This window comes from Perca fluviatilis, chromosome 7 (assembly GCF_010015445.1).
Source record: "Perca fluviatilis chromosome 7, GENO_Pfluv_1.0, whole genome shotgun sequence".
Lineage (NCBI taxonomy): Eukaryota > Metazoa > Chordata > Actinopteri > Perciformes > Percidae > Perca > Perca fluviatilis.
In genome coordinates this window covers 26,608,351-26,634,806 of record NC_053118.1, presented here as the reverse complement: position 1 = coordinate 26,634,806, position 26,456 = coordinate 26,608,351, and the positions used below count along the sequence as shown (strand labels likewise).

The 26,456-nt window shown below is 39.8% G+C and overlaps 2 protein-coding genes across 3 annotated transcripts; both read right to left on the bottom strand.

The window, feature by feature from the left end:
• Positions 1–506: 506 nt before the first annotated feature.
• Positions 507–12,460, bottom strand: csf3r (colony stimulating factor 3 receptor (granulocyte)). Of its 2 annotated transcripts, XM_039806905.1 has the most exons (17): positions 12,324–12,459; positions 9,891–9,993; positions 7,971–8,045; positions 7,482–7,778; positions 6,418–6,550; positions 6,088–6,254; positions 4,998–5,167; positions 4,688–4,838; positions 4,312–4,394; positions 3,973–4,180; positions 3,673–3,861; positions 3,340–3,441; positions 2,902–3,048; positions 2,680–2,820; positions 2,475–2,571; positions 2,317–2,395; positions 507–1,273 (listed from the first exon to the last, which is right to left on the bottom strand). In XM_039806905.1, the coding sequence occupies exons 3-17, from the start codon at positions 8,032–8,034 to the stop codon at positions 791–793; spliced, it is 2,511 nt and encodes an 836-aa protein (XP_039662839.1). In that variant the 5' UTR covers positions 8,035–8,045; positions 9,891–9,993; positions 12,324–12,459; the 3' UTR covers positions 507–790. The 2 variants fall into 2 exon arrangements, with proteins under 2 accessions (XP_039662839.1, XP_039662840.1); XM_039806906.1 differs by lacking the exon at positions 3,340–3,441 and having other exon boundaries at positions 12,324–12,460.
• An 8,964-nt stretch (positions 12,461–21,424) lies between these two features.
• Positions 21,425–22,821, bottom strand: LOC120562650. Its single transcript, XM_039806477.1, has 3 exons — positions 22,690–22,821; positions 22,550–22,608; positions 21,425–22,410 (listed from the first exon to the last, which is right to left on the bottom strand). Exons 1-3 carry the CDS (start codon positions 22,728–22,730, stop codon positions 21,788–21,790), a joined length of 723 nt encoding a protein of 240 aa, XP_039662411.1. The 5' UTR covers positions 22,731–22,821; the 3' UTR covers positions 21,425–21,787.
• Positions 22,822–26,456: the final 3,635 nt, after the last annotated feature.

Genomic DNA, 26,456 nt, shown 5'->3' with positions numbered 1-26,456 from the left:
GCAAAGCACTTTACGGATGCTAGCTGCTGTAAAACTCCATAGATCTGTAACTTCTGCTTTGTTTATTGTAAGTTCCCTACTGGGGGGATTTTTTTTTTAAAATTAGTATTAAAGCTAGTTTGCAAAATAACTAAATCATTTTATTGACTGTATTTGAGAAGGTTTTTTGTGAAGAGCGGCTTAAGTTGTGAGGGACAATGGGGTTTAAGGATGAGTAAGAGGTGTTTAAAAAGCAACTCATCGCAATAAGGGAAATCATCAAAATATTATATAATATACCGGTATAATATATAATAATGATTTTACAGTTATTGACTTGATTAAATATATAAATATGGGCAAATTCTATACCAAATTGCAGTGGTAGCTTATGTTTTACATTACTGATCCTAAAAAAAATGGCAAATTACAGAGAGGAAGAGGAGAGAAAGCCAAATGGGATCAAAAAACAATATAATTAAAAAGCAATGGTATGAAGGATGTTGAAAGATGTTATACTGTATGTATAGGGTTTAATTATTTTATTCAAAGATACATTCCACATATAAGCCACAACATCATCATCTCAACAATATTGATTTTTTTCTTTGAAAATGAATTTTCTATAGAGGTGATGTATCTACAAAGTCAAATCATTAGATATCAAAGTGATTTTAGCATTAAATCTTGCATGTATTTACAGCTGTGTGCTCTGCTCAATCAACTTAACACAATCAGCTCCTTACAAACTCAGACCTACATGAAAATGTTTGCAAAGCGGCTACTCTTATAATCAAAGTCAGTGATTTTTTTAGTCATTTTGAGTATCATTCAAGGCTAATGCGCGTAGAAAAGGAAAGTCATCCCACAGAATGCCTGGGTCTGCCCCTTTTTCAGGTACACAATCATGGCTTGGCCCGAAAAAGCATTGATCACTTGGCATCCTATCACTCGCCACATTGTGGTAGCACTTTGGACTGAAGGATTCTTCAGTCTCCAAGAGGGGCTGCGTGGACTCAGACCGCAGGTAGACATGAGCCTCTTTAGGCGTAGGGCTGTTGCATGGACCAGAAAAGATCACAGTGGCGTAGGGAACAGAGTCGCTGTTTGAACCAGAGTAGCCACGGATGAATGGTGAATCACAAATGGACTCTCCTAGGTCACTGGTGTCCTCTGCATTGCTTAACCATGGGTCATCATCCTCTTTACTTAGTTTTACAGGGAGATCCAGAAAGCTCAGGTGGGACAGGTACATTGGATCAGGCTCCTCATTGTCCCAGGAAAGATGGGAATCCTGCAAAAGGAAAATAAATGAATGTCTTTAAATAGTATTTTTGGCCTGTATTTGGTCATGTATATCACTTGGCCTTTTGCATGAATATATGTTGATCAAAGCAGCCTTAAAGTGCCCATATTATGAATAAATCACTTTTTCTGGGATTTGGGGTGTTATTTTGTGTCTCTGGTGCTTCCACACGCATACAAACTTTGAAAAAAATCCATCCATGCTGTTTTGAGTGAGATATGGTTTCTGAATGTGTCCTGCCTTCAGTCTCCGGGTGAGCTGGTCAAAATCAGCACGGTTTTCTACGTCACTAGCCGAAACGAGCTGGCTAACCGCAACCGTTAGCATGCTCGCGCTAGCATGCTAATGCAAGCATGCTAATGCAAGCATGCTACCCCGTTCTCAATGGCAAAGCACTGCTACAACACACACATGTTCACCATAATCTACCAAAGAACTACTTACATGTGCACCCTCTTTTAGAAGGCTCCCAGCTAATGCTTCCTTGTAACTGACTAACTAAAAGTTGGAGAAACAGCCTTTCTTTTACTGTCTATGGAATTAGCTGACATGATCTACGATCTGAGCTAATGCGCATGTGCGAGTGCAATCAAAGATAGTACAGAAGAAAAGAGGTCTCACTCTGTAGCTAAAACAGAGACAAGGTGAAAAGAGGATCTGCAGCAGTGAGAGAGAGCTGTGCAGTACAACAAAAATATGGTGTTTTTTGAAAATTAAACCATGTAAACCTATTCTGGTACAACCTTAAAATACAATTAAGAACCTGAAAATGAGCATAATATGGGCACTTTAAACACTTTTTTTGCCCACTTTGGGGCTGTGGAACAAGCTGTAGACACTACACTGAAATCCAAAGTTATGGCAAATGTGTTAGCAAGCAGTTGCTTGTTTACACATTCTGCAGACATGGAGCAACATTATCATCAGCATTATCATCCTCTGCTAATATAAAACATTGATTATTGCAACTTAAACCTAAAGGGGGTTATTGCATAAAAGTATTATATGCTTCACAGGTTTATTTGCAGCACCTGTGTTGATTCTGATGTCCATCTCCTGATGCTGCTATTAGCTGGATCAGGAACAGCTGGCCAAAACTGCCCCTTCAGCCTGCAAAAGAAAGAATAATATCATCAGAATAAATAACATTACAGCTTCATAGCTTAAGACAGCGTGGGAATGATCTCACCTTTGTTGGTTGCGGAAATAAGTCAGGACTATGAAGACAATCAAAAATGACAGTCCAACACCAGACAAAGTTACAATCATCACAACAGCAACCGCATCTGAGGAGAGGAATACACATTCTGAGTGAAATATCTGCTTTGGGCAAACACACTCTCTTGATCTCTTGTCACGTTTCTAGAAAGCCACTGCCACATGATAATACGAACCCAAGGCCTCAATTTCGAAATGAATTGTTGACCCGTTGAGGCTCCCACCGAACGTGCTAACCATCATGAAAGCTTTATAGGGAGACACATTGTTGAGGTCTTTGAGGACCACTCTCCTCTCTTCCGGGTCAGCATTCACAACTGAAAAAAGAGTCAGACATCAAAATGCTCAAGTACAAAAGAAAATGTTTTAGAAGAGTAAAATTAAGGTATTTCACCTACCCTTAATGGGTCCCTTCTTATCCCAGTAGAAGATTTTGTAGTTCTGGATAATTCCGTTCCTTTGGTCTAGTGGCATTTCTTCCCAGGTAAGCTCAATCTGTGACTGCCAGATCTTATTAATTTGTATTTCTGGAACCATGGATGGAGCTTTGAAAACAAATATGGTTTTGAGTGGTTATCACAACTTTAATGAGCTATTATGCTCATGATTTGAAACCTTCAGGCCAGCAAAAAATAATTATTCATTTCTATCCACAAGAGGGCATTATTCCATCATGTATCAGCTGTGTCTGATTGATTGCACCATTCTTTTTTTTTTCTTTTTTTTTTTACCCATGTGGCAAACTCTTTTCTCACTTCTTCAAAGTTGAGGCTGCCCCCACTCTCACACCCCTGCCTGCTCTTTGTGTGATCCTCTCTGTGTCTTTGGTGACTTACCCTTTTGTCTTGAGTAGGCATTAACAGTCTGAGGAAGGCCTATCCCATCCTTAAACCTAGGATACACAGAGATCCCATAGGGCTTGTAGGGCTCAAAGCTGCCTATTGATGAGAGTGAAGAGGTTAGACTGTATCAGTGCCCATAAGCTCCTAACAGTGTGTACAGGCAGGTTGTGCCCAGGGAAAAGAACGCTGTGTATAAGAGTGAATCATCTAGGTAAAGGATGAAGACTAGATTTGGAAAACCCAAATAAAAGTTGAAGTAAGAAGATGTACAATAAAAAGCAAGCACATGGATCTTAAAGCCTGCAATACAAATACTATAAAACATACCTGTTGTAAGAAATTGTGTCTGGTTTCTGTCAGTTATTTCAAACTGGGTGAGAGAGAGGTCTGTTTCTAACAAAGGTCTCCATTCCACCACAAAACCAGTGAGACTGGAAGAAACCAGGCTTCTCCACTGGACCAGTAGGGATCTGTCATCATGAGGAAGGACTGTGACGTCTGATATCACTGAAGGAGCTACAGACACAAAACACATCATGTACATTGTGGGGGAAAATGTATTAAATGTTATCATATTTGAGCTATTTTCTAAACCAGTTCAACCAGGTTTAAGTTTGTCAATTTTACCTTTAGGTAGGTAAATCCGAACTTCAGTGGGAAGGGATTTCCCTGCTGCATTTATAGCACTCAGATACACTTTCTTTGCTTTCTCGGGAAGCTTGAAAGTACAATAATTCCCCTTTGTAGAGCACAACTTTCCCTTTTCACCTGGCACCCTTTTCACTGAGACAATATATGACACATTTTGGGCATTGGCACGGAATTGTTTTGATGGCTATAACAGAAAAAAAAAAAGAGAGAGGGCATTTTAAAGGCAGACCGCACACACTAACACACACAACCAGAGCTACAACAGAAAATATAATCATCCTGTGACAGGTGTCAAGCATCATGTGATGTGTGTACCTTCCAAAACAAGTGTATGTTGAGTTGTTTGTGCATGTGATCCCCCGATGCCTTCATCCACGAGTCTAGGCGTCCAGTGGGAGCTGAAAAGAAAGAGACGGCTGTCGAGCTTAGCGGCTCGTCAAAATCCTGCACTTCTCTTCTCACCCTTTAAAAAACGAAAACTTTCCTATACAAGACAGGTCTATGGATTCACTGCCAGAGTGTGCGGCTGAACTCAATACATCAATTCAGCCTGTGCTATAGAGCAAAGCAATGAGAGATGTAGAACATGGCATTAGCATATGTTGAAAAGACCAGGAAATGGAAGAAAAGGCGATAGATTGGAAAATGTTAGATTGACTGATTGTGTCACTCTGAGTTGATGAAGCCTTACCACTCTCCAAGGTGACTCCAGCCCGGCTGCTGCTCCATTCACTCCAGGGGCCCTGCTGGTATCTGACTCTAATCTGGACGAGATACTGAGTCCCATGGAGAAGACGGCACTGATCCACAGATCTGGTTGGTCTAACACGGCTCACCAGGATCTAACATTTGTCCCAGAGCACGTACAAATAAGACTCCAGGCACGCACATTATGAACTTCAAGCAGTTTACAGTGTGCTACTTTATGGGTGCTTGTAGCTACTCTATCAGCAGTTATTAGGTTTTTTAGTTTATATTGACACAACATGAATTTTCCTCACTGGTTGTTCACTCCGTTGGCTGTTGTCAGCAGTCTTAAGTTGGACTTCCAGGTTGAAGCGGTAGTCGCGCATCCAGGCCTGCTGCTGAGATAAGCTCCAGCTCAGCTTCAGGCAGCCGAACTTTTTAGGCACCACTTGAACCTTCACAATCGTTGGTGGATCAAACTTAGCTGAAATAAAAGCAAACAAGGAAAAAGGTTCTGATGTAAAATGTCTTTTTTTTTCCTCTCAAGTCTTTTAGGTTTTCTAATCTGTGCGGAAAAAGTTCACATTCAATTTATTCATTAGTCACAGAGCTAAGCATCAGCTTTTCCAAAAATAAATACACAGGGGACCTTTAAAAGATCCAGAAGGTCAACACTCAGCGCTGGTCTGAAGGTATTTCCACAATCCTCAGAGACTCTTCTAACCATCTCAATAAAAAATATTCCATCTGGTGAAAAATAGAAAAATATATATATATATATATATATATATATATATATATATATATATATATATTTTAAAGATTTCTTTTTTTGTCATTTTTAGGCCTTTATTTGACAGGACAGCTTAGACTGAAAGGGGAGAGAGAGGGGGAATGACATGCAGCAAAGGGTTGCAGGCCAGAATTGAACCCATGACCGCTGTGGCAAGGACCGAGCCTCTGTACATGGGGCGCACGCGCTACCAGGTGAGCTACCCAAGCACCCCAGAAAAATATTTTTAACCCATTTCTCAAGTTATAAATCAGAAGTTGTAAATATATATATAGTTTCGAACGAGGTCAGTAAGATCACTTCTTTCTAACTACACACCCCTGGACTTTTTACATTTTTTGTCTTCAGCCTCAATCAGCGCCGACTCATGTGACATCACTTGAGGTAATGTATCAGATTTTACACGCCACCTTCATAAGCCAGAAGGGGCTTTATACAACTTTTATTTACATGCAGTAGTACTCCCCAACACCTGTGAAGATACTTTGATGTGTAAAAATCAGATTGTTCAGGGCAATATAATAAATGTATTCATACTGGATAATGGCCAAAAAATGACATGAAATGTATGGAGTCAATCAAAGAAAACATGCACCAGATGCATTTCTCACCTGCACTGACGGGTTCCAGAACGATAGGTGCTGAGGCTGCTTCTCCAAGTTCATTTACCGCCTTCACGTATATTTCCATATCTGAGAAGAGAACAAAACCAGAGCGAGGGATGGTGTAACGGTGGACTCCTGGCAGTAGTTCGTAAGTGTGGTTCTCGTTTGAATCCCTGAAATGAGGAAATTGTAACGTGGGAAACGCAGTTGTGCAAACTCACAGACATATTTTGTAAATGACACATTACACATTGTTGACACCTAAGTGATGTTTGCTTTCTGGTAACTGATTCACTGTGTTACAGGAAGATAGAATTTACAGGCAGTATATATTACCATATCTTGATGTGGAGGGTGTACTTTGTGCGCAGGTGGGTCTCCTGTTGCCCAGGGTCCCAGCTACAGGTCAGGGTTTCAGGGGTGGTGAGGTTTGTCTGACAGCTGAGGTTTTGGGGTGCTTCTGGTGGATCTATAGAATAAATAAACAAAGAGGGTTTTTTATGGAGTTGTTAGAGGAGGTCCTATGGGACTAGGATCTCTGCATCACATGGGAATCAAGTGTGAATGAGTATCTATTGCAGTATCTATATATATATTTTTTAAAGATTATTTTTTTGCATTTTAGGCCTTTATTAGATAGGACAACTGAAGACAAGAAAGGGGGAGAGAGGGGGAATGACATGCAGTAAAAGGCAGGATGTTGGAATCGAATCCGCAGACTGAGCCTCTGTACATGGGGCGCACGCTCAACCAGGTGAGCTACCCAGGCTCCCGGGATATATGCAGTTTTTATTGCATTTTAAACTTTTTGTATTTGTATTATTAGTAAAGTGTGTGTACTGCAGATGGAAATAAGCATATAGCTAAATCTTTTACAAAGCATCTTTTCTTTTTGTATAAGATTAATCTTGTTGTACATGGTCGCTGACCTTAAATGTAATGAAACTAAACATCGGCTGAGTTTCTGCACTTTTTGTTATGTTTTCGAATCAAATGTGTTTTTGGGCAAAGGAAGTTAAGAAGTAGTCGAAATTAAAAAGTACTGATGTGATGCATCAATCTTCTGAGAGAATACAATGATACTTTGCTGTTTTTGCTGTGAACTTCTAAAACGTGTATCCATCAATACATCCATTAAAATGTGCCAGCTATCTTAGGGTGGACAAAAAAAAAAAATATACTTTTAAGTTAATTAAAGTGTTCAACATTAAGGTTTTACTTTCTATTGTTTAATGTTGAGCTGAACCAAACAAAGGAAAAGTTACCCTTGCTTAAATAAACTTAATTTACCAAGCTTTCACAGGTTTTTGTATTCCTGGTTTTCACTGATGGAACAGGAACAAGCAAGATATTTGATTATAAATGAACAAACATGCACAAGAAGTTTAAATCTTCCTTACATCCGGCTCTGATCTCCACTCCTCCTACTACTTGAACAGGAGAGGCCCTGACACAGCAGGTGAGGAACTCCCTGGTGTGATTGAAGCTCGGTATAACAACCTCCGAAAACCTGCCGCTCTCATTGGCCACCTGGCTGCCGGGGAGAGAGCGATCCCCAAGGCGCCACTCTATATGAACAGCTTGTCCAATGACCAGATGACAGCCGTCTCTGATGACACAGGTGGCTGTGACAGGTGACCCCAAAGGCACCACTGAGCTTGACGTCTGGACCTCTGCACACGGCTGTATGTCATCCTCTAACAATGAGAAAAGTAATTTAGATGTGCCATGTTGAAGGGAATCCTACTAGTAAATGCCCAGCTTTATATTTAGTTTTGGCAAAAGTCTCTGAGGCAGAGGAAGGAAAGGCGTAATAGCAATTGTCAATGTAACTGCTGGTTAGGTATTTCCATTTAGATTTGCTATTTCATTCTGAGAACAACACTCACCATTTCTCGCTCCATTCACGAATGCCACCAGCATGACAATCACTGACACCCATGTGGATATCATGATGCTAAAACCTGTTAGGCAGCCAAAATGAAATACATTATTCTTAAATTACAAACATTCATGCCCTATCAAAACGATATTTGAATTCCGTTCCTGAGGGAGGTATTGTGAGTGATCACGTCTGTCGCTTCAAAAGACATCGTCAACGGCGTGCTTCAAGTGTTTGGTATGGCAGGGTGATGTGAGCAAGGACGTGATCTCCATAATGCATAATACTTAATATATAAACAGACAGCTAGAGAACGCATCCGCTGTGTCCCAACACAATAGTAGAGAGAAACCTGCAGTGCTGCCTGCATAAGGTGTTTGCACAACAACCCATGCACTGACACATGACACACTCGTGAATATTAAAATCAACATTCACGACAGCTTGGGTCCACATTTATGTAAAATGATCACACAAAGGATGGGACATTCAAGCAGTTAGAAAATGAAATTGAAATTATGTGTACACTGTAAGAAATTATTCTGTGGTCATGTAGATTTGAATTAATGTATTAGGTAAAATATATTCAATATGATTGTGTTTTTGATTTTGAGGCAAATATTTAATTAAATTTCAAATAAAAATGTTTGGAATAAAATCCACCCATTGTAGTTAAATAAAACATAAGCATTATATTTATCTAATCCCAAATAGAGAGAATATTGAGTTAATTCAAATCAATGTTATCAGGCAAATTTTAATTGAAAAGCACTTCCTGTCAACCTAGCTAGCTAGCAGCTATAATGTTACCCAGCATGCCGTTCGGCTGTGTAAATTTGTAGGCTAAATGTAAAATTATTAGTGTTAGAAATTGTTAAAGTCACAAATAGTTGTGTGCTATGGTGTTTTATCCTGTTAATGAGAGTTAGTTGTGGGTTATTAATTGTCGTTATAAATTTACAACCATGAGTGAGAAGGGTTTGAAGTTAACAGGAATCCCGTTCTGAAGTCACTTGCAGATCAATTCGGCCGTATCCTTCTCTGCGGCATTGCACCGGTATTACGGTATATGAAAAATTCATATCATATGGGAAATTAATATCGGTATACTGCCCAGCACTACTACAATGAGTCGAAAGCATAAAAGGGAATTGTGAATAATTTTATTTGAGTATTTGTTAAGTTCTGTACTTTCTGGGCCATAGACTAGTTATTCCTAAGAAAGAATATTTATATTTAATTCATTGCATTGATTCAATTCAAATCGATGTGCAGATTAATGTAGATGATTATTACTCAATTATATCATTGATATGTAGAATTAAATTAATTTTGATTAATACTATTTACACATTAGGGAGTTTATCTTTTTCAAATCAACTCAATATTTTTGTTTAGGTTATAATTAATTCTGTCTTGTTTTCTATTTGAATATACTCATATTAAATGGATAACTATTAAGTGTCTCATTTAATTAATATTTACTCAATACCAAACCATGTGAAATTTAATTAATAATATTGCTTGTAATCTGCTGCCTCATTTTTATTGAGTAGATATGGTGTATCTTTTCTTACAGTGTAGACAGAATAAATAAGGTATGCTAAATCTCTCCTCGTATACCATTCTATAAGAAGGATAAAACTCCTCAGAGCAGACAGGGAGATTGTAATAGCCGGTTGTTAGAAGGTAACAGAAGGCCTTGTTGGGCATGCGCTCCGTAGCTGATTGGTCACGTATAATGAACAGAAGATAGGAGCTTGTAAGCTAAGCAGATGGGAGCAATTATCCAGCATATTGTACTGATATTAATTCAACAACCTGCTTCTTAAATTTGAGAGTCAGTTGGGACCTCACATTTACTGTACAAGCACAGGTGTTGTGAAGTTGAAAGTCATTTTGAGGACTGTGTTTTTGAAATACTCACCATAACATAACCATGAAACGTTAAAATTCAACTGAACTCGGTTGCCGGCTCACAAAGCAACACCCGCGAGGCCCAGACATACCTTCACAGCATTTCTGTGTGTCTGTGTGGGAGGAAAGACAAAGCAGTTACTAATGTGGAATAATGCTGAAACAATTTGTTTAATTGAGTGTATAAATGTGTTGGCTGATTGACAGAAAGCTGACAAATTGTTTTTTGTAATATATATATTCACATAGGCACATGTGGTTTATCATGTGTGAAACAGCTGTTCGTGTGATAAACCAAATGTGGTTTTTAGACATTTCACAACTTATTTCACAATATATTTCAAGTATGAAAACATGATTTTTTCCCCCTGTAAGGTAAACAAATTGTTTCAGTGATTTATCAAGCACAAAACCACTACATTGTTGCTGATTCCTGCCTCTCAAATGTGAGGATTTATTTAAAGATGCCACTTATGGCTCTAAGAAATTGTGATTTCTGAAATGTTCTGACATTTTTATGGACAAAATGGTTAAAAAAATAATCATCACATTACTCAAATATGAAAATAATCTTGAGTTGCAGCTGATTAACAGGATAGCTGGTAAATGTGTCACAGCCAACATTTCAAATGCTACTTCATGTATAGAATCAGGGACATTGAAATACATCTTTTAACTTATAATTTTAAACTTCCTCTTATAGTGTAGTGAATCAAACTTGCGATTCATTATTTAGTGGTTCCAATAATTCTTACTGATAACAGTACTCGTATGTTACCAGGAGCTCAGCAGGGAGGAAAGCTCTCATGTGTTATCTGACAGTGGGGCAGATGCCCCTTATTGATTTCGCCACCACAGATGAATTTCACACACGCACACGCAAACGCACACACGCCAAACGCATGCATGCAGGCAGGCACGCATGCAGGCATGCACAGGAACACACAAAGACACATACACACACACTAAGTGAGACAACAGCATTGAGAAACTTCCTGTGGTCGTGTAACACTGTGTCTTGGTCTCTCTGACGGATTCTGAAGTCCATTGTTCCTCAGGCCAATACATGTTTATTGTCAACATACTTTCGAGTATACTGTATCTAGTACAACTCTATACCTCAGAAATGTTATGTCTAGACTGTCAAATTAGACAAGGATGTATTACTTTAATAATTTGGAACTATCACTCAAACTCAAAGTCAGATCACTGCTCTTAGCCCACAATAACATGCTACTTGGTGAAATCTGCGTTAAAGCGGTGTGAGAGAATTGGAATTTCTCCCTGTTTCTTATCAGCCATGTGCATAAAGGCCTCCATTTGTCCTTGCTTCCCTTTTTGGAATTCCTGCTTACTACTAATAGGTACTTGCCTGTGGCTCTGACAAAAGGCAATCAAGATGGAGAGGGAGGGAGAGAGAGGGAAAGAGGAGAGATGCTATTACATTTGGAGTGTATTTTGTCAACAAGCACAATTTCATACAAGACAGTGTAAAATACAACCGGCTATTTTTAAGGTGTGTTGGCCAATTTTGTTCCCTAATGTATCGCTGAAAATATGTTATCTGGATTCATTTTTGTTTCTCAGTGAGTCATATCACTATGTGTAAAGGTACATTTCGCTATAGCCACCATATGTTTCCTTTCCCGTTGCTGTTGGGGGTTACTTTCAGGATTTGGCAATATCCTTGACTCAGAGTGCAATAACAAATTTGCCACAATTTCCCCTTTTTTCTCACACTAAGTATTGTACTCTAAATAAGGAATGTAATGTGTTAAAGTAATCTTTTGTGTATTTTGTAAATAGAACATCTCCTTTAAGCTCAAACATAGTGAACATTTTGTGTCTGCAGTTGTAAAAGTCCAAAAAGATAAAAAGGAGGAAAGCAATCTGTTTCGCATCCTCTTTCTTTAATGGATGACCAGAACATAAATATGTTTACCAAAGCTTAAAATGTTACTTCCATAGCGACACTGTTGCCATTTTGACAAAACAGCTACGATCCTATCTTAAAACTCTTTTATAAGTTTTAAACGTTTCAAACATTAAACTTCAAGTATATTTACTTTAAAGGCATTATCTTATCTTAGAATTCCTCTTTAAATCCTAAACATTTGAAGATCAGCTATCTGTAGTATTTCATGTTTGTTAAAAATGAACTGGCATTATTAGACAGGAAACTACAAAGGATAATAAATGGCACAAGTAGAATACAGAGCGACCAAAATAAATCAATCAGATGAAGCAAGAGTTTTCAATGAAATTAAGTTGAGCGGTCTGTAAATTGGATCAGGATGCAACTCTCCAGCCTGAACCCGTGTCATTCAGAAACAAGTTTTGGGAAGTTTCCCTTTTCAATCTGGCACAAGTATCAAAATGAAAGGAGCAACAAATCGCTTGATGTGAAGATAAAGGAGAGCCATCAGAGAGGCTTGCCACTTACCACACAGCAGCTGCAGCAGACCCAGAAAGACGAAAGGCTCTCATCAGCCCTGATAGCACCAGATGAAACAGTGTGGCTCAAAGCAGCTCAGACTAGAGGACATATGTGTGTGTTAGCCAAGCAGCAGCAGCAGCAACATCCTTGTTTTGAATTTTGTGAAACTTCACTGTTTTCCAGGAAGAAACACATGACTGATGGGGCCCAGTTGTGGGAAGAAAAAGTGGCCTGTTTAGTCAGGGCTTTCTTCTTTCTTTTCAACGAAAATTGTTGAATAGTTCAACTAAAATTAATCAAATCTGGAACAAATTCAATAATTCTTTACAGGGGATATTGCACGTTTATATTCATTATGTCGTTGCTATAAGTCAACTTTTACGTCTGTCTGTGGGTTTTACAAATATTTAAACAGTGACAAGGCGATTCCGTCTGGGGGAAATAGCTCAACAAAATGTTTCCAAATTGGCCTTTTTTTTCATTTCCTGAAAAACAACGGTTTCGGACATACAAGGTTTTCACCCAACAGCAACGATATTGTCTTTGTGATTGCGGATGCACTAATAAGAACAAGTCATTACACTTCAATTTGAAACAATTAAAGGTCAATCTCTTTTAAAGGTCCCATGGCATGAACATTTCAATTTATTAGTTTTTTTTAACATTAATATGTGTTCCCCCAGCCTGCCTATAGTCCCCCAGTGGCTAGAAATGGCGATAGGTGTAAACCGAGCCCTGGGTATCCTGCTCTGCCTTTGAGAAAATGAAAGCTCAGATGGGCCTATCTGGAATCTTCTCCTTATGAGGTCATAAGGAGCAAGGTTACCTCCCCTTTCTCTGCTTTGCCCGCCCAGAGAATTTGGCCCACCCATGAGAAAGAGAGAGACATCATGGCTTTCAAACGAGCAAAGTGGCAGTTGGTCAAGGCTACACCCCCACCCTCCACCTTGTCCCCCCTCTCTCCTCCTCAATAGCATTTAAAGCTACAGACACAGAAATTGCACATTCTAAGGAAAGCTCATTTTAGAAGTGGTTCTAGTGGCTGTAATTCTGCACCAAGGCTGAATTTCGGGAAAGAGACTTAAGATATAGTATTAGGGGACCACTAAGGCCTATATAAAAGCATCCAAAAAGCAGCATGTCATGGGACCTTTAACTTTACTTGATGGTGTTAATATAGCGGCTGTCAAAGGCCCTTCAATAAGACCCCAAGGAGCCGTGTTGAAGAATGCAATAAGTCTAGTTAGTAAGTCTAAGAAGTAGCAGATCTGCTGTATCACCGAGGCTGCCTCAAAACGCAGTCCTCTCCCTCTGTGAGCCTGTCCATTTGTCCTTTGTCAGCATGGTAATAGAACAAGCTCTTAAATAGGATTGTAAACTGTGCCTTGACCCTCCCCCCCCCTCGCCCCCCCCCCCAAGGGCACATGAAACTACTTGCCATATCACGTTTATTAGCTTATTAAATTGTAAAATGATTCTCTGGCGGAGGCCTCATTTCAAATGATGCGCGAGGCGCGGCAGTGAGCTCACCCACTCAACTTTTAATCTAGCAGCTGCATCCCTGCTCGGTCACTTCGGCGCTCTCAAAAAACAGAATGGTAGCTAACTGTTCATCAAGGGGCCGCTGGAGGAGGAATTAAATGCACACAGCGGTAGGTTTGTGAATAGGAATCAACAGTGGAAAAGAAAAGCAGGCACTAATTAACAATACATTAACTGGTTATCACGCGTTGACATAATTTGCTTGGTCTTTTTTCCTAATCAGCAGTAATGAACAAAGTGCTCTCCATCCACTGGGTATAACATGATCCGTTTCAGTGAGCAGTAAAATTAGCTGAGGGCCCCGAAGCTTAGTTGAACTGATGAAGCTTTGCTAGGTTTGATTACAGTTCTTGTACTCTACTTAATAGAATGCTGTCTCCTCTTTAGATTCTTATTCACATTAGAATGTGACTAACCCCAAATTAGTCACTGCTGGGAATATCCTCTCATATCTATCTACTATTATACAGAGAATTACAGTTGTTAACTGCAATCACAACTGCTGTAATCATGGCTCCTGCTAATCATGGATGCTTGTATTCAAATGTAAAAATATTTAAAGCCTTCTTTTGAAACAATGCCAACCTACTACTCCACTCAACCCCATACATCAAAATCTATATACTGTACCCAAGGTTTAATAGTAAAGAGAATTACAGATTATTTTTCTAACAAGTCCTGAAAGTCAGATCAGCCCTATAACCTCAGATGTATTTATGTGCCGTTAGATACTCTGCCTCACAGCTGAAATGTTTGACACCAGACCTGCTAGAACTGCAAAGTGTTTAATTTTGAGTACTTTAGTGTGTTATAAGGTAATGACCCTTGTTGCAAATATTGGGCCACATAGATCAACACATTTTAAACTTAGAAAAATATAAATTGCACAATGGCAAGTTTAGATTAGGTTGTTCGTAAATGTGTCTCACTCATGTTTAAAAAGGGTAAACTTATAACAAGTGTGTGCAAGTGCTAACCTGCTAGCTACAAAGAAAGGGGGGGAATTAAAAATATGCACATGAAATATCAACTATTATATTTTCTTGGTAATTATATTTACACTATGAACATGTTTTCATTTATTTTATCACCCTGTAACGAAATTATCCGATGAATGAACTAAAGCTATATGCTAACATCAACATGCTAACAATGACAATGACATGCTGATGTTAAGCATAGTTTTTGCCATGCTCACCATCTTTGTTGCATGCTAACATTTACCGACTAGCGCTAAACACAAACAACAGCTGAGGCTGATGGGAAGATCATTCGTTTTGCAGGTATTTCATCATAAACCAAAGTAATATAACCAAATTAAAACCTACCTGATGGTGGTGAGGAAACTTTGAAGATCCTTTCCATTCATGGGACAAACAGGTGTTTTTCATTTAATCAACCTGACTGGGCCTCATTTTAGAATTGTTTGGGTGTGTACAGAACATAGAAATGAAATGAATAGAAAGGACGTTTGCTGAGTGAGGCGTAGGGACAGTTAGACCCAGCCTGCTTTTCGGCTAATTTTCTGTAACCAACACAGCATAAAAAAGCCCAGCGAAACCAGCAAGACAGCCAGCTAACCAGCAACTGGCTAGTTAGCTAGCTTGCCAACTCTGCCATGCCCCATGCCACATGGGTCACAGAAACGAGACGAACAAAGTTGTCACTCATCGGGCGATAGCAACGTGCTTTGTGTGGATGAAGCATTACGTTGTTAAATTTGACTAATTTAGCGGCTGTCTCTCTGCCTCGTAATGTTAATACTCCACTGCTCATTTAACCGTTACTACAAAACCTTGCCTCCATTAATACGGAATAAAAATGGCTGCCGCTCTGACCATTCTGCTACAATGATTTGAATGGGAATTGCCTTTCTATCCATTTCATTTCTATAGTATGGACTGCACTTAATTCACAGACTTTCTTGTTAACGTAGTTTAGAGCAGGACAGGGCGTGTGGGTATGCAGCGCCTTAAAGGCATGACAAAAGTTATTATTTATTATTATAAAGTTATTATAATTATTTTTTTCTGAGACATGAATATCTCCATGTCCATCTGCTGGTGGCAACAGAGGAAAAGCCGTGGGATTACCAGGGAAATTCGTTGGAGTTCATTCTCTGGCTTCTGGAAGCCATGGACATCTAGACCAAAATTCATGGAAATCCATCCAATAGTCGTGATATTTAGCTGAAAACCAAAAATTTCAACCTCATTGTGACCGACTGACATAATGTATACACTTTTGAAACTGAAACTGTATTCTGCAGCGAAGGCTCAGATATGTTCTGTACTAGCTGCCCACATTATCAAAACTCCCAGATGGAGCGACCATATGTCCTGAAAAAGCGAGCGTGTGCAAGGTGCATGTTCCTATCATCACTGCTATAATCACGTGTGTATGGATGCTGTTTGTATATGTGCTGAACAAAGTGTCCTTCCTAATGCATTTAATTCACAAAAAAGAAACATACTTATCGTAATGTGTGTGTGTCAATTAAACAGGTTAGATACATGGATAGATCATGGGGCTGGACAATATATCGATATTGTGATATGAGACTGGATGTTGTCATAGATTTTGGATATCGTAATATCGTGATATCGTGATGGCTGGATTACAGTAAAGTGAAAGTAATTTTTTGAACTTATCAGACTTTTTTATTATTGCAAGGTGGAGGGTGGGGGTGTGGCCTTGACCAACTGCCACTTTGCTTGTTTGCAAGCCATGATGTCTCTCTCTTTCTCATGGGTGGGTCAAATTCTCTGGGCGGGCAAAGCGGGCAAAGAAAGGGGAGGTAACCTTGCTCCTTATGACCTCATAAGGAGCAGATTCAAGATCGGCCCATCTGAGCTTTCCTTTTTCTCAAAGGCAGAGCAGGATACCCAGAGCTTAGTTTACATCTATCGCCATTTCTAGCCACTGGGGGACCATAGGCAGGCTGTGGGAACTCATATTAATGTTAAAAAACCTCATAAAGTGAAATTTCCGTGCCATGGGACCTTTAATGATTATTTATCAAAAATGTCATCGTGTAAATATTTTTTTGTAAGCACCAATTGTCAACCGTACAATATCACCGCAATATCGATATTGAGGTATTTGGTCAACAATATCGTGATATTAGATTTTTTCCATATTGCTTAGCTCTAATAGATCATGGTACATAGCATACACGATTGATTTACTTTATTCTTTATTTCAGACCCAGGGGGATCCATATCACAATAAAAAACACACAGCGGAAAATATAAATAGAAAAAATAAAATAAAATATAAAAATACAAAGCCTTCCACAATGTTCAGTGTCTAACATACAGACATGTTTGCCAATGGTTCCACAGTCTGGAAGAAAATTTGACAGAACTGTAATTTCATAATAACCACAATTATTTGTCATATTCAACATTAACACGAGATTGTCCTTAATGTGTCTACTACATACCCCTGAATTGTTGTACTTGGTCGAGCGAGAGAGTGTGAGACACTGAAAGAAAGAGCGGGTAAGGGAGGGGGTCAGTCAAGCGCTGACTCACGCTCCTGCTCCTTACATGCACCTAATCCACTCCTATCTAGTACCTGTCACATGCTGGCTGCAAAATGGAATTGACTATTGATTTCCCCCTTACCACAGGTCAGTTGTGCTGGCAGGCTATAGTGGGCTCACAGAGAGCCTTGTGTGGGACAACAAGAGGAGAGGAACACCAGGAGGAAACACACACACACACACACACACACACACACACACACACACACACACACACACACACACACACACACACACACACATAACAAAACTCACACAAACACATGAGCACAAATACACGTTATTAGCCACCACTCTCTGGGATTGCATAGAGGAAGAGGCAGCAAAGGTTGCTTTAAAAGAGGTGTGTGTTACGACACGTGTAGCGTAACACACTCAGGACATGGCAGAACTTTGATTAAACTGTGGTGAGATTTGTTTTGTGAGGCCAAAAAAATTGGAATTTGAAAAATAAAAGCAACGTGTACTTTTACCCACCCTTCATCACATGTTATTGTGATTTTGGACATATGGGCAGAATAAGAGAACAGCTATTTTAATCATTTATTGACCCTTCGCCCTTTTATCTCTGGACCCCTTTCCCTTCCCAACCCCCAGGCTGGGAACCATTGAAATAGAAGACTATTAAAAACGTTGTGTAAGGATTGCACGGAAAAGCTCGTTAAAACAGCACATCCCTCTGCTTCTAAACAAAACAAAAAGTACACTGTATTGATCTGGAGATAATTAATATGACATAAAAGGTATATGTTGATGTCGTATACGACCCCAGAGTTAAAGGATTGTTTTTATTAAGCCTCTACTTTGGTAGTTAACTGTGGTGGTCGACATTTAGTCAGTTTTTGAGAAAACGCTTGTTAAACTTTGCAGCCTAAATGTGCATGAAATGTAAATGCTCCACTGACTACTAAGTTGAGTGGCACGACTTCCTCTCTAGGATCTATAAACTTTTACTGTGTGTTGGTCTGTGGACAATGATCCGGCTGACATTAAAACTAAACTGGTCTGTGGATCGTTTTGTTGAATTCTGATGGGGATGCCAGCACACAGGGAGTACCAGCATGTGAAGATTACTTAAAACTTAATTCAACGATAAACTGAAACAACAAACAGGAACCAGAGGGCTGTGAGTGTGGGCAGTATTTGTTATCTGCAGTGTTATATTATTAACTGCTGCTCATTTTTAGATGTGCCCAGTATATCTGCTAACAATAACTATTTTGGGGCTTAAATTGTTCCAATTACCCTTTTTTTAACTGCACAAAAGTAGCCATTGCTCAGGGTTGTGAAGGAATAAGCAATGCCTCAACGTTAGCTCATTTTCTAGGTAAGCATGTATTTTCTGTAGGCAGACATGATAAAGATCATAAACATACAGCCAAAATAGTATACACACTCTCACTTCCCATCTAGCCTAGTCTGGTTCACAGAAGAAAAAAACCTCATAAAAATTGATAGTGGTAGGCCGTAAGGAACAGACGTTGTGAGCATATTAATTTTTTAATAGTGCACATAATTACAGAGTGTGTACAGTAGAAAATGTGTGAAATATAAAGCCCTGCAATAAATAAAACCTTTTCAATATTTATTGATGTCTTAGGGCCTTACCACCTCACAATATAATACCAAATAGGTATTATTAGGTGGTGGTAATTTACTAGAATAAGTAACAGAATAGCAGTGCAACACCACAAAATACAGCCTAAAAAATGACAGAGTAATATTAAAACCACTGCAGGTCCTCCTAAACATCATAGTAAAACTGTTGTGTGGTTTGAGTTTCGAATTGCATTACATTCTATAGATATACATGTTACTCTGTCCACCCTGTGCACATTAATTCATCTGTTTTTCTCCAATTAAACTGACACTAACATGGACAAACTGCCAATCCCTTTGTTCATGTATCTATTTTCTAGGCCAATCTGCTCTCCATTTCAGATTTGTTGTCGACCATCTTATCTTTGTAGGCCAAGTTGAGTTAAACTGTATTGCAAGGGAGAGGTTCTGATATAAAGAGATGTCAGACTTATTAATAAGTCACTTTCTGTTAATAAACCTCTCCTAGGTCCTCCCGATGATGTGACATTAGCTGCTAGTCTAGGTTTAGGTCTAGGTTCATCTTAGGTTGCTACATCCCACATGTTTATACAGGAGTTGATTCTCTTACCTGCTGATTCTACAAGGGGTCATTAAGTCATTGATTGAGGGTAAGGAGGCGAAAAACTGCGGGGTGTCTTAGGAAGTGTATGTGTGTAGAAAACCTGGGCTTGAAGGGTAGCCATTTTTCCCCATTCACTTTGTGGTTCATGTGATACTCTAAGATCCAAATAATTCATGGAAGATGCTTCTTGGTTTTGAATTTAGCCTGCCATCACCAAATGTGTGGTGTCCAGGTGGGCTTCAAACTAGCTGCCTGTAGCTGCTGCTGAACTGTCTTTTTTTTTCTGCCAAACCTGACATTCTGTATGATGTGTAGCCACTCTTCACTGCCTTCCTTCCTGCTCCCCATAAACAGTTGATTGCTTTACTTTGTTCTGTCACTCATTTCCTAATACATGTTCCAAATGAGTGCTCATAACCCGACTCTTTCTGGCTCCTGATTGATTGATTTATGGGTCAATCAATGAATAACCTAACCTGCCTACCATTCCACACACTCAACATGTCTTTCAGTGAGGAATAAAAGCAAGGGGTTGATATATGAAGCTTTTCTTCAATTAGTCTTGTCTAGAAAATCCAACTGTACAAGGATGAATATATACATGGTAGTTCTTTATAGGCGGCTATAGTGTTCATAAAAATCACGTGATGAAAATCACAATGAAACTATGTCTAAACTGCATTATATGCTTATTGCCCTAAGATTATGTTAAAAACATTTTATAACTCTGGGGTTGCATCTGCAATCTTTTATGCAGGAGTCTGCTGGGGAGCTGGGAGCACAGAGAGAGAGACAGAAAAAGGCTAAACAGACTGGCGAAGAGGGCTAGCTCTGTTCTGCCCTCTGGACACCATGGGGGAAAGAGGATGTTAGCCAGGCTGGCATCAATCATGGGCAACACCTCTCACTTCCTGCATGAGACTGAGTTCTCGGAGCAGTTCCTTCAGCAGCAGCCTGCTGCACCCTCAGTGCAAGAAGGAGCGCTACCGCAGGTCCTTCATTCCAGCAGCAGTCAGACTCTTTAATGCAACATCATAATGTAGCACTGCTAGCCATTTCTGCAATATGAGCCATCACTGAACAATATCCTGCACTATGCACATGTATTTATCACTCTTTGTTACCTCCAATTGTGCAAGACGTCATTTCTATTCATCTGTAGATATATACACACCGTTTCTATAAGTTTTTTTTTTATGTAAATAGTTTTATTACTATTACAACTATTTCTACCATTTATATTTCCTCTACTTTATGTATATTTTTTCTCCAATGTCTACTTAATGTGTATTTGTGTTATTCTGATGCGTGTACATTTTTTCCTTTTAAGCTGCTGTAGCACAGGAATTTCCCCAGTGTGGGATTAATGAAGTCTCTTATCATAATTTTAACTATATTAGCCTTCATATTATTACCATTAGCATCATGTGTAGCTTATTTTTTGTTTTTGTAATTACATATTATACTTAGTATAATAACGTGTACAGCTTATCCTTGCATTTTTTGTCCCCCAGTGACCAATGGTGTTTCAAATTGAAATATTCAATATTTGCTGACAGTTACCCAAATTCCAAATTGAGGCTGCATTTTGCGTGCCATCATGAAACACCAAAGTTATTTGAATACATTAGCATAACCACTAGTACTTGCAAACAACAGATTGTAAACCAATTAAGGGATTTGTCAAAAAAACTGACCTTCTGCTAAGCAGCACCAATGCTCAACAATGTGAGCCAAAAGGATATATACCCATTAGAACCAACAGATGGCACTCTGGTAACATCCAGACCTCAGTGAGACATGAGGAGGGGAAAAAAAAAGAATAAAAAAAAAAAAAAGCAGAGAGGCACTGAGAAATATAACAATTAGCAATTTTATATTCAAGAGACAATGGACACGTTTCAGAGCTACAGGTGAGGAAGCAACAATACAGGAGCTTGTACGCCAATAAGATGGACATTGCTTCTTTCAGTAAAAGGTTAAGAAAAAATGCTTGCCTGTTAACTTTCAGAACGCTTCACAGGGACACTATTCGACGACACAGCCAAGCTATACGTCAGAATCTTTCGCTCACTGACTTCTAACTAAACCTGATATAGCTTTCCGTCACAAATCTTGGAACAGGGTTACCTTGAAAAGATGGTTTGACACCGAGGGGTCTGTGCAGGGGCTAAGGGAACCTAATACTTTTCGGTCTACCGACAGGATTTTGGCTTCTCATCGCTCGGACGTGGCCTTCATTGGTGATGCCAGATGAACCCAGGGCAGGAACTTCTCTGCAGGCCATATCCAGTTAGACCCCTCCGGTAAGCGATCATGACCCCTGCTTTGGGGTAGCCCACTCAGAAATATGCCACGTCCATTTGGGACCGACTCATCAACACCAAAGTCATGCTCATTGTGGACAAATGAGAACGGGTTTCTCCGACCTTTAGGAGGCCAATTCACAAGCTCAGGCTGGCCTGGGGCTTCAGCCTGAGTTGGAGGGGCAACATGCTTGACCTCCTCAAAATTGGGCTTGCGGTTAATAACTGACCATCCTCTGATAAGGCTAAGCACTTGGTTGGTGGTATATTCACTTTGAACCGGATTGGAAGTGCGATGCCAACTCCTGGGGTGAGCTCGTGTATGTGTTCGGTCATAGAGGGATCTTACTTCTGGTTGACTTTGTCTGTAGGAGGCCATGTTTGATTCAGTCTCATCCAATTGTGGATAATTGTTGTTGTAAGGTTGAGGTCTGAACGGCAACCTGCTGGGGGGCATCCCATAGTGAGCTGGTCCATAGAGACCCGGGGCTCCATGGACTCCAGGATAATCCAAACCCAGGGCAGCTACTCGGGCTACAGCAGAACAACACGCAGGAGTGTTAAACTGTATTTATTATCTGTGTGCCGTTTAATTGTTGTTTCAAATGTCAAATACACCCGCTAATGGGTAATTATAAGAATGTAGTAACATCATTCAAAGCACACTACATACCTCTGGCTGTTTTAGCACAATACACACCTCCAGCTGACACAGGGTGAAGCACAATGGCGCTGCAAAAGACAACTAACACTGTAAGACAAGCAGCTATGACTTTTGTTTTTAACCACAGGAAACATTCAGTTTTAAAATACCTGAGAAAAACCACCACTGGCACACACATCCCTGCAGTCATGTCAGCACAAACTTCCTGGCAATGCAATTACTGAACACACTTGCCACTCTTGAATCCTCTTGCAGCCACTCTGACAGCCCAAAACCTCACCCTGGCTTGATTTACTAATTGCAGACAGCTGGTTGTCATAGAGACCAAAACTCAACCACTGAATCCAGTCAGCCACTGGCAAATTGCTTCATTACAGGCAATTATTTAAAATGCTTGCTCGCAGCCGAATTGGACAAAAGAAGACATTTGTTGCAATTTTTTTCATTTTTAGTGAAACACACATTTAAAACATGGCAGTGTGAGCCAAGCAAACATGTATGCTTCAGTGCAGTTTATAATCTCTTATTAATTCCCAACAGCAAAGGAAAAGTAAAAAACAAAAGTGTAAATTAGTGCTAGAAGAATCTTTAAATGTAATTTGAATCTGATCTGTTTCCCTAGCATAATTAACAACATCACCTCAGAACTTTAAATTACCTGAACAGGTAGCTAATTACAATTTCTAATTCACTAGACCTAAAACCCTGATAATGATAAACAATTTCCGCATGATTGCCATAACCACCACAGATTTAAAATTATCTCATTAATCTTGACCTCTTTTATTAAACGGTTCAAGGAATACAGAAAGCATTGGGAAGCATAGACACGGCAGTAACAGTATGTGTTTATTAATTTGTTAATCATAAACATGTACAATTCAAGAATAATTGTTAAAAAAAAGTACAAATAATCATTTTACTTTAAAAAAAGAGAGGGACAGAGCTTGGATTCTTGCAGCTGTGTATGCCTGAGCCGACAATGAAGCAGCTGAGAGCAGTGGAAGCATTTAATAATTCACTCAAATTATTTCTGTCAGGACTGACAAGCTAAACGGGGGCTTGATTTAATTCTGTAATTGCACATTCACCTTTACCCTGAACCCACACTTTGGTAATTAATAGGCCCGAGCTTTATTTGAAGTGTGGCACGGCAAGTAATGGAATTTAAATTGCAGGTGATGTGAAACCAAAGATGTGAATGCCCGCTTGGCCAAGGAGCTCATGTTATTTTTCCACCACAGTGTCACCCTGCCAAAAAGTGGCACCAACCCTAAATCAACCTGCAGATCCAACTCCGAAGAACATATGACATATGTCTGTTGATTTAGGCTACATATACATCGCTACGTTTTGGTTTTGAGGGGGGTTTTGAGCCAAAAGCGATCTCCGTGCACAAGTGTTTTTAGCTCCAGTAGAAGAACTAATCTCCGTGTCGCCAAGGGTCTCCGTTTGCGGCCTTTGGGACTGCAACACAACCACGCAGATTCCAAACCAAAATGGGTCAGAACTTTTTTCAAATGTCTCTGGTTTAGGGCCTCTGAAATGCCAGAGCAGTAGGAATGCGAGGTGTAAACTTAGTGTAGGAACTACTCGCACATCCAAACAAATTCTACTGTGCAGGTGCGTTGGACAATAACATCAACTACGAAACAGAGGAAAGAATCCTGCACTCTGCTCTTGCTATAGCGTCACCTTTTCTTTAGAAAAACTAACGTTTCGGTCCCTCCGGACCTTCAAACTAACGTTTTGGTCCCTCTGGATCTTGCTAAACGTTAGTTTTTCTAAATAAAAGGTGATGCTATTAGCAAGAGCAGAGCGCGTTTTTTTTTTCCTTTGTTTTGTAGTTGAGGTGTAAACATAAGAAAAGATATAAATGTAAATGTAAAAATGTAAAACTGTGGTGGTGGTGGCAGTTGCGGTGGTGGCTTGTCCATCAGCAAAGTGTACTGTACTTTTTGCCTTGTGTTGGTTGACATTTCTAGGGACACTAAAGCAGACCGATATCCCATGTGGATGAGGTTGAATCGCTTGACACACAACCTTCGGAGGCAGGTGATGGTATATGAGGTCAGCAACAGAGGATCGGCGCTCCACCTCTCAACCTCAGGGTGACGACGAGCCCACTCGTTCAGCTTCCATCATCCCCTCTGGGCCTCATTTGTGATGAGCGGGAGGTGCACGGTGTCATTTCCACAAGATGTTGAGAAAAGACAGAGCTGCCACCCCGGACTGCCAAATGACCAGTGAACTCTGACAATGCAACGACACAATGTTCCGGTAATGACTGTTTCAATCAAAAGAAGGCATGTAGTGCACCGCCATTAGAATCATGATGAAACCAGTCACAATTTTTCGCACTTGTGTAAATATGTATCAAAACCAATTAGGCCTAATAATATACAGTCCTTAGAGGATTCCCATCACAGCACATAAGCACACAATCCAATTAAAAGTGTTTACTGTTTAGATTGAAATGCTCAGCGTTCCGCTCTTAAACCCAATCCGCATATCAGTAAACAGTATTTGCCAGAGTGTCTTTTCCAGTGGTTGTGTGTGGGCGTATGTGTGTGTGTGTGTGTACAAGTCGAGAGATAAAGAGTGAGAGTATATGTTTTTGTGCATTTGTTTTACGTGTTATTTCCAGGATTCCATCCTGAGGTTGCAGATGACAAGAGAACTGGTAGTCTGGAATTGCAGACATTTTATTTGCCATTTTAGGGTGCTTAACAGTGCTACAGAGAATTTTCTTGTAGACAAAAACATCTAAAAGGCAAAGTGCATGCATTTCCACAAAGCATTGTTTTTGTTTTCTCTTTGTTTTCTCTCAGGAGCACATATCCAAGACAATTTGGCCTCCGTAAATCTACATCCACATACATTTGTTATTTAAATTCATTATAACGTGCAAAATGATTGCAGGTGGGTACTCAGCTGTACATTGGTCCCGTCTACCATTAGGGTCCCTCAAACTGTTTAGGATCAAAAACCTGAATAACAGAGACATCATAGTTTTGAAAAACATTATTACCAGGTCAGTTTTGTTTCCCTCGTTACCTCTAGCAATCTCATGTGTCAGATGGATAAGAACACAGGTTTCTGGCAACCTTTGGTCCCATGGAAATTATCAATAATCAGATAAACACACTACATATGTATGTATATATATTTTCTTTTTTTTGTATTGCTGCTTCCACATTCTCCCTCTCAACACTGTGGACAAAAGATACTGAACTATTTGAGCTCTAGGGGCTCAGGCTGCCTCCAAAGCTCGAATATCAATCAGCAGAGGGAGCAAGGGAAAGGATATGGGCACTCACATGCATGCATGCATGCACGCACACACACACACACACACACACACACACACACACACACACACACACACACACACACACACACACACACACACACACACACACACACACACAAAGCAACAGTTTTTGTGAGAAAGAAATGGTCAAAATATACACTGAGTGAGAGTTCTACAAAGAAAATGATTGTGTACAGGAGGAAGCAAGCCATTTGTTTCCGCATTACTAAATTTGAAAGCCCTCCAATTCATCTCCTGTTCATACAACTTTCATTATAGAGGCTGCTCTGCACCAGTCATGCTGAGCCTGCGATTTCAGACTACAATTAATTTAGGCTTTTGGAGCCTGCCCTCCTCATCTTTTAACTATGCGCACAGACTGTTGCTTGCAATCTGTCCCTCTCTCCAGGCTTTCCATAACAAGAAGAAAAGAGACAACAAGATGCTGTAAGGCCTAAAGCATAATTGACAATGACGCCACTAGGATGGCTACTTTAAATTCCATACCAATTAGGAAAAAGAGCAATCAGCACATTTTGCTTGTGATATCTTAAACAAATGCCCCTCGTGGCTGGTTCCAGCATGCATGCAGTGGGGACTCAC

Bases quoted from the DNA above. Each gene is read 5' to 3' on its own strand.
- csf3r (XM_039806905.1), bottom strand. From the start codon at position 8,034: ATGATATCCACATGGGTGTCAGTGATTGTCATGCTGGTGGCATTCGTG. The intron at 2,821-2,901 runs GTAGGTGAAATA...CTCTTTTTTCAG, and splicing joins TAAGAAGGGACCCATTAAGG to TTGTGAATGCTGACCCGGAA. The intron at 1,274-2,316 runs GTGCTGCAAATA...TTCCTTTTGCAG, and splicing joins GGACATCAGAATCAACACAG to GATTCCCATCTTTCCTGGGA.
- LOC120562650 (XM_039806477.1), bottom strand. From the start codon at position 22,730: ATGACTGCAGGGATGTGTGTGCCAGTGGTGGTTTTTCTCAG. The intron at 22,609-22,689 runs GTATTTTAAAAC...TGTCTTTTGCAG, and splicing joins CCAGTGGTGGTTTTTCTCAG to CGCCATTGTGCTTCACCCTG. The intron at 22,411-22,549 runs GTATGTAGTGTG...GTTCTGCTGTAG, and splicing joins TTGTGCTAAAACAGCCAGAG to CCCGAGTAGCTGCCCTGGGT.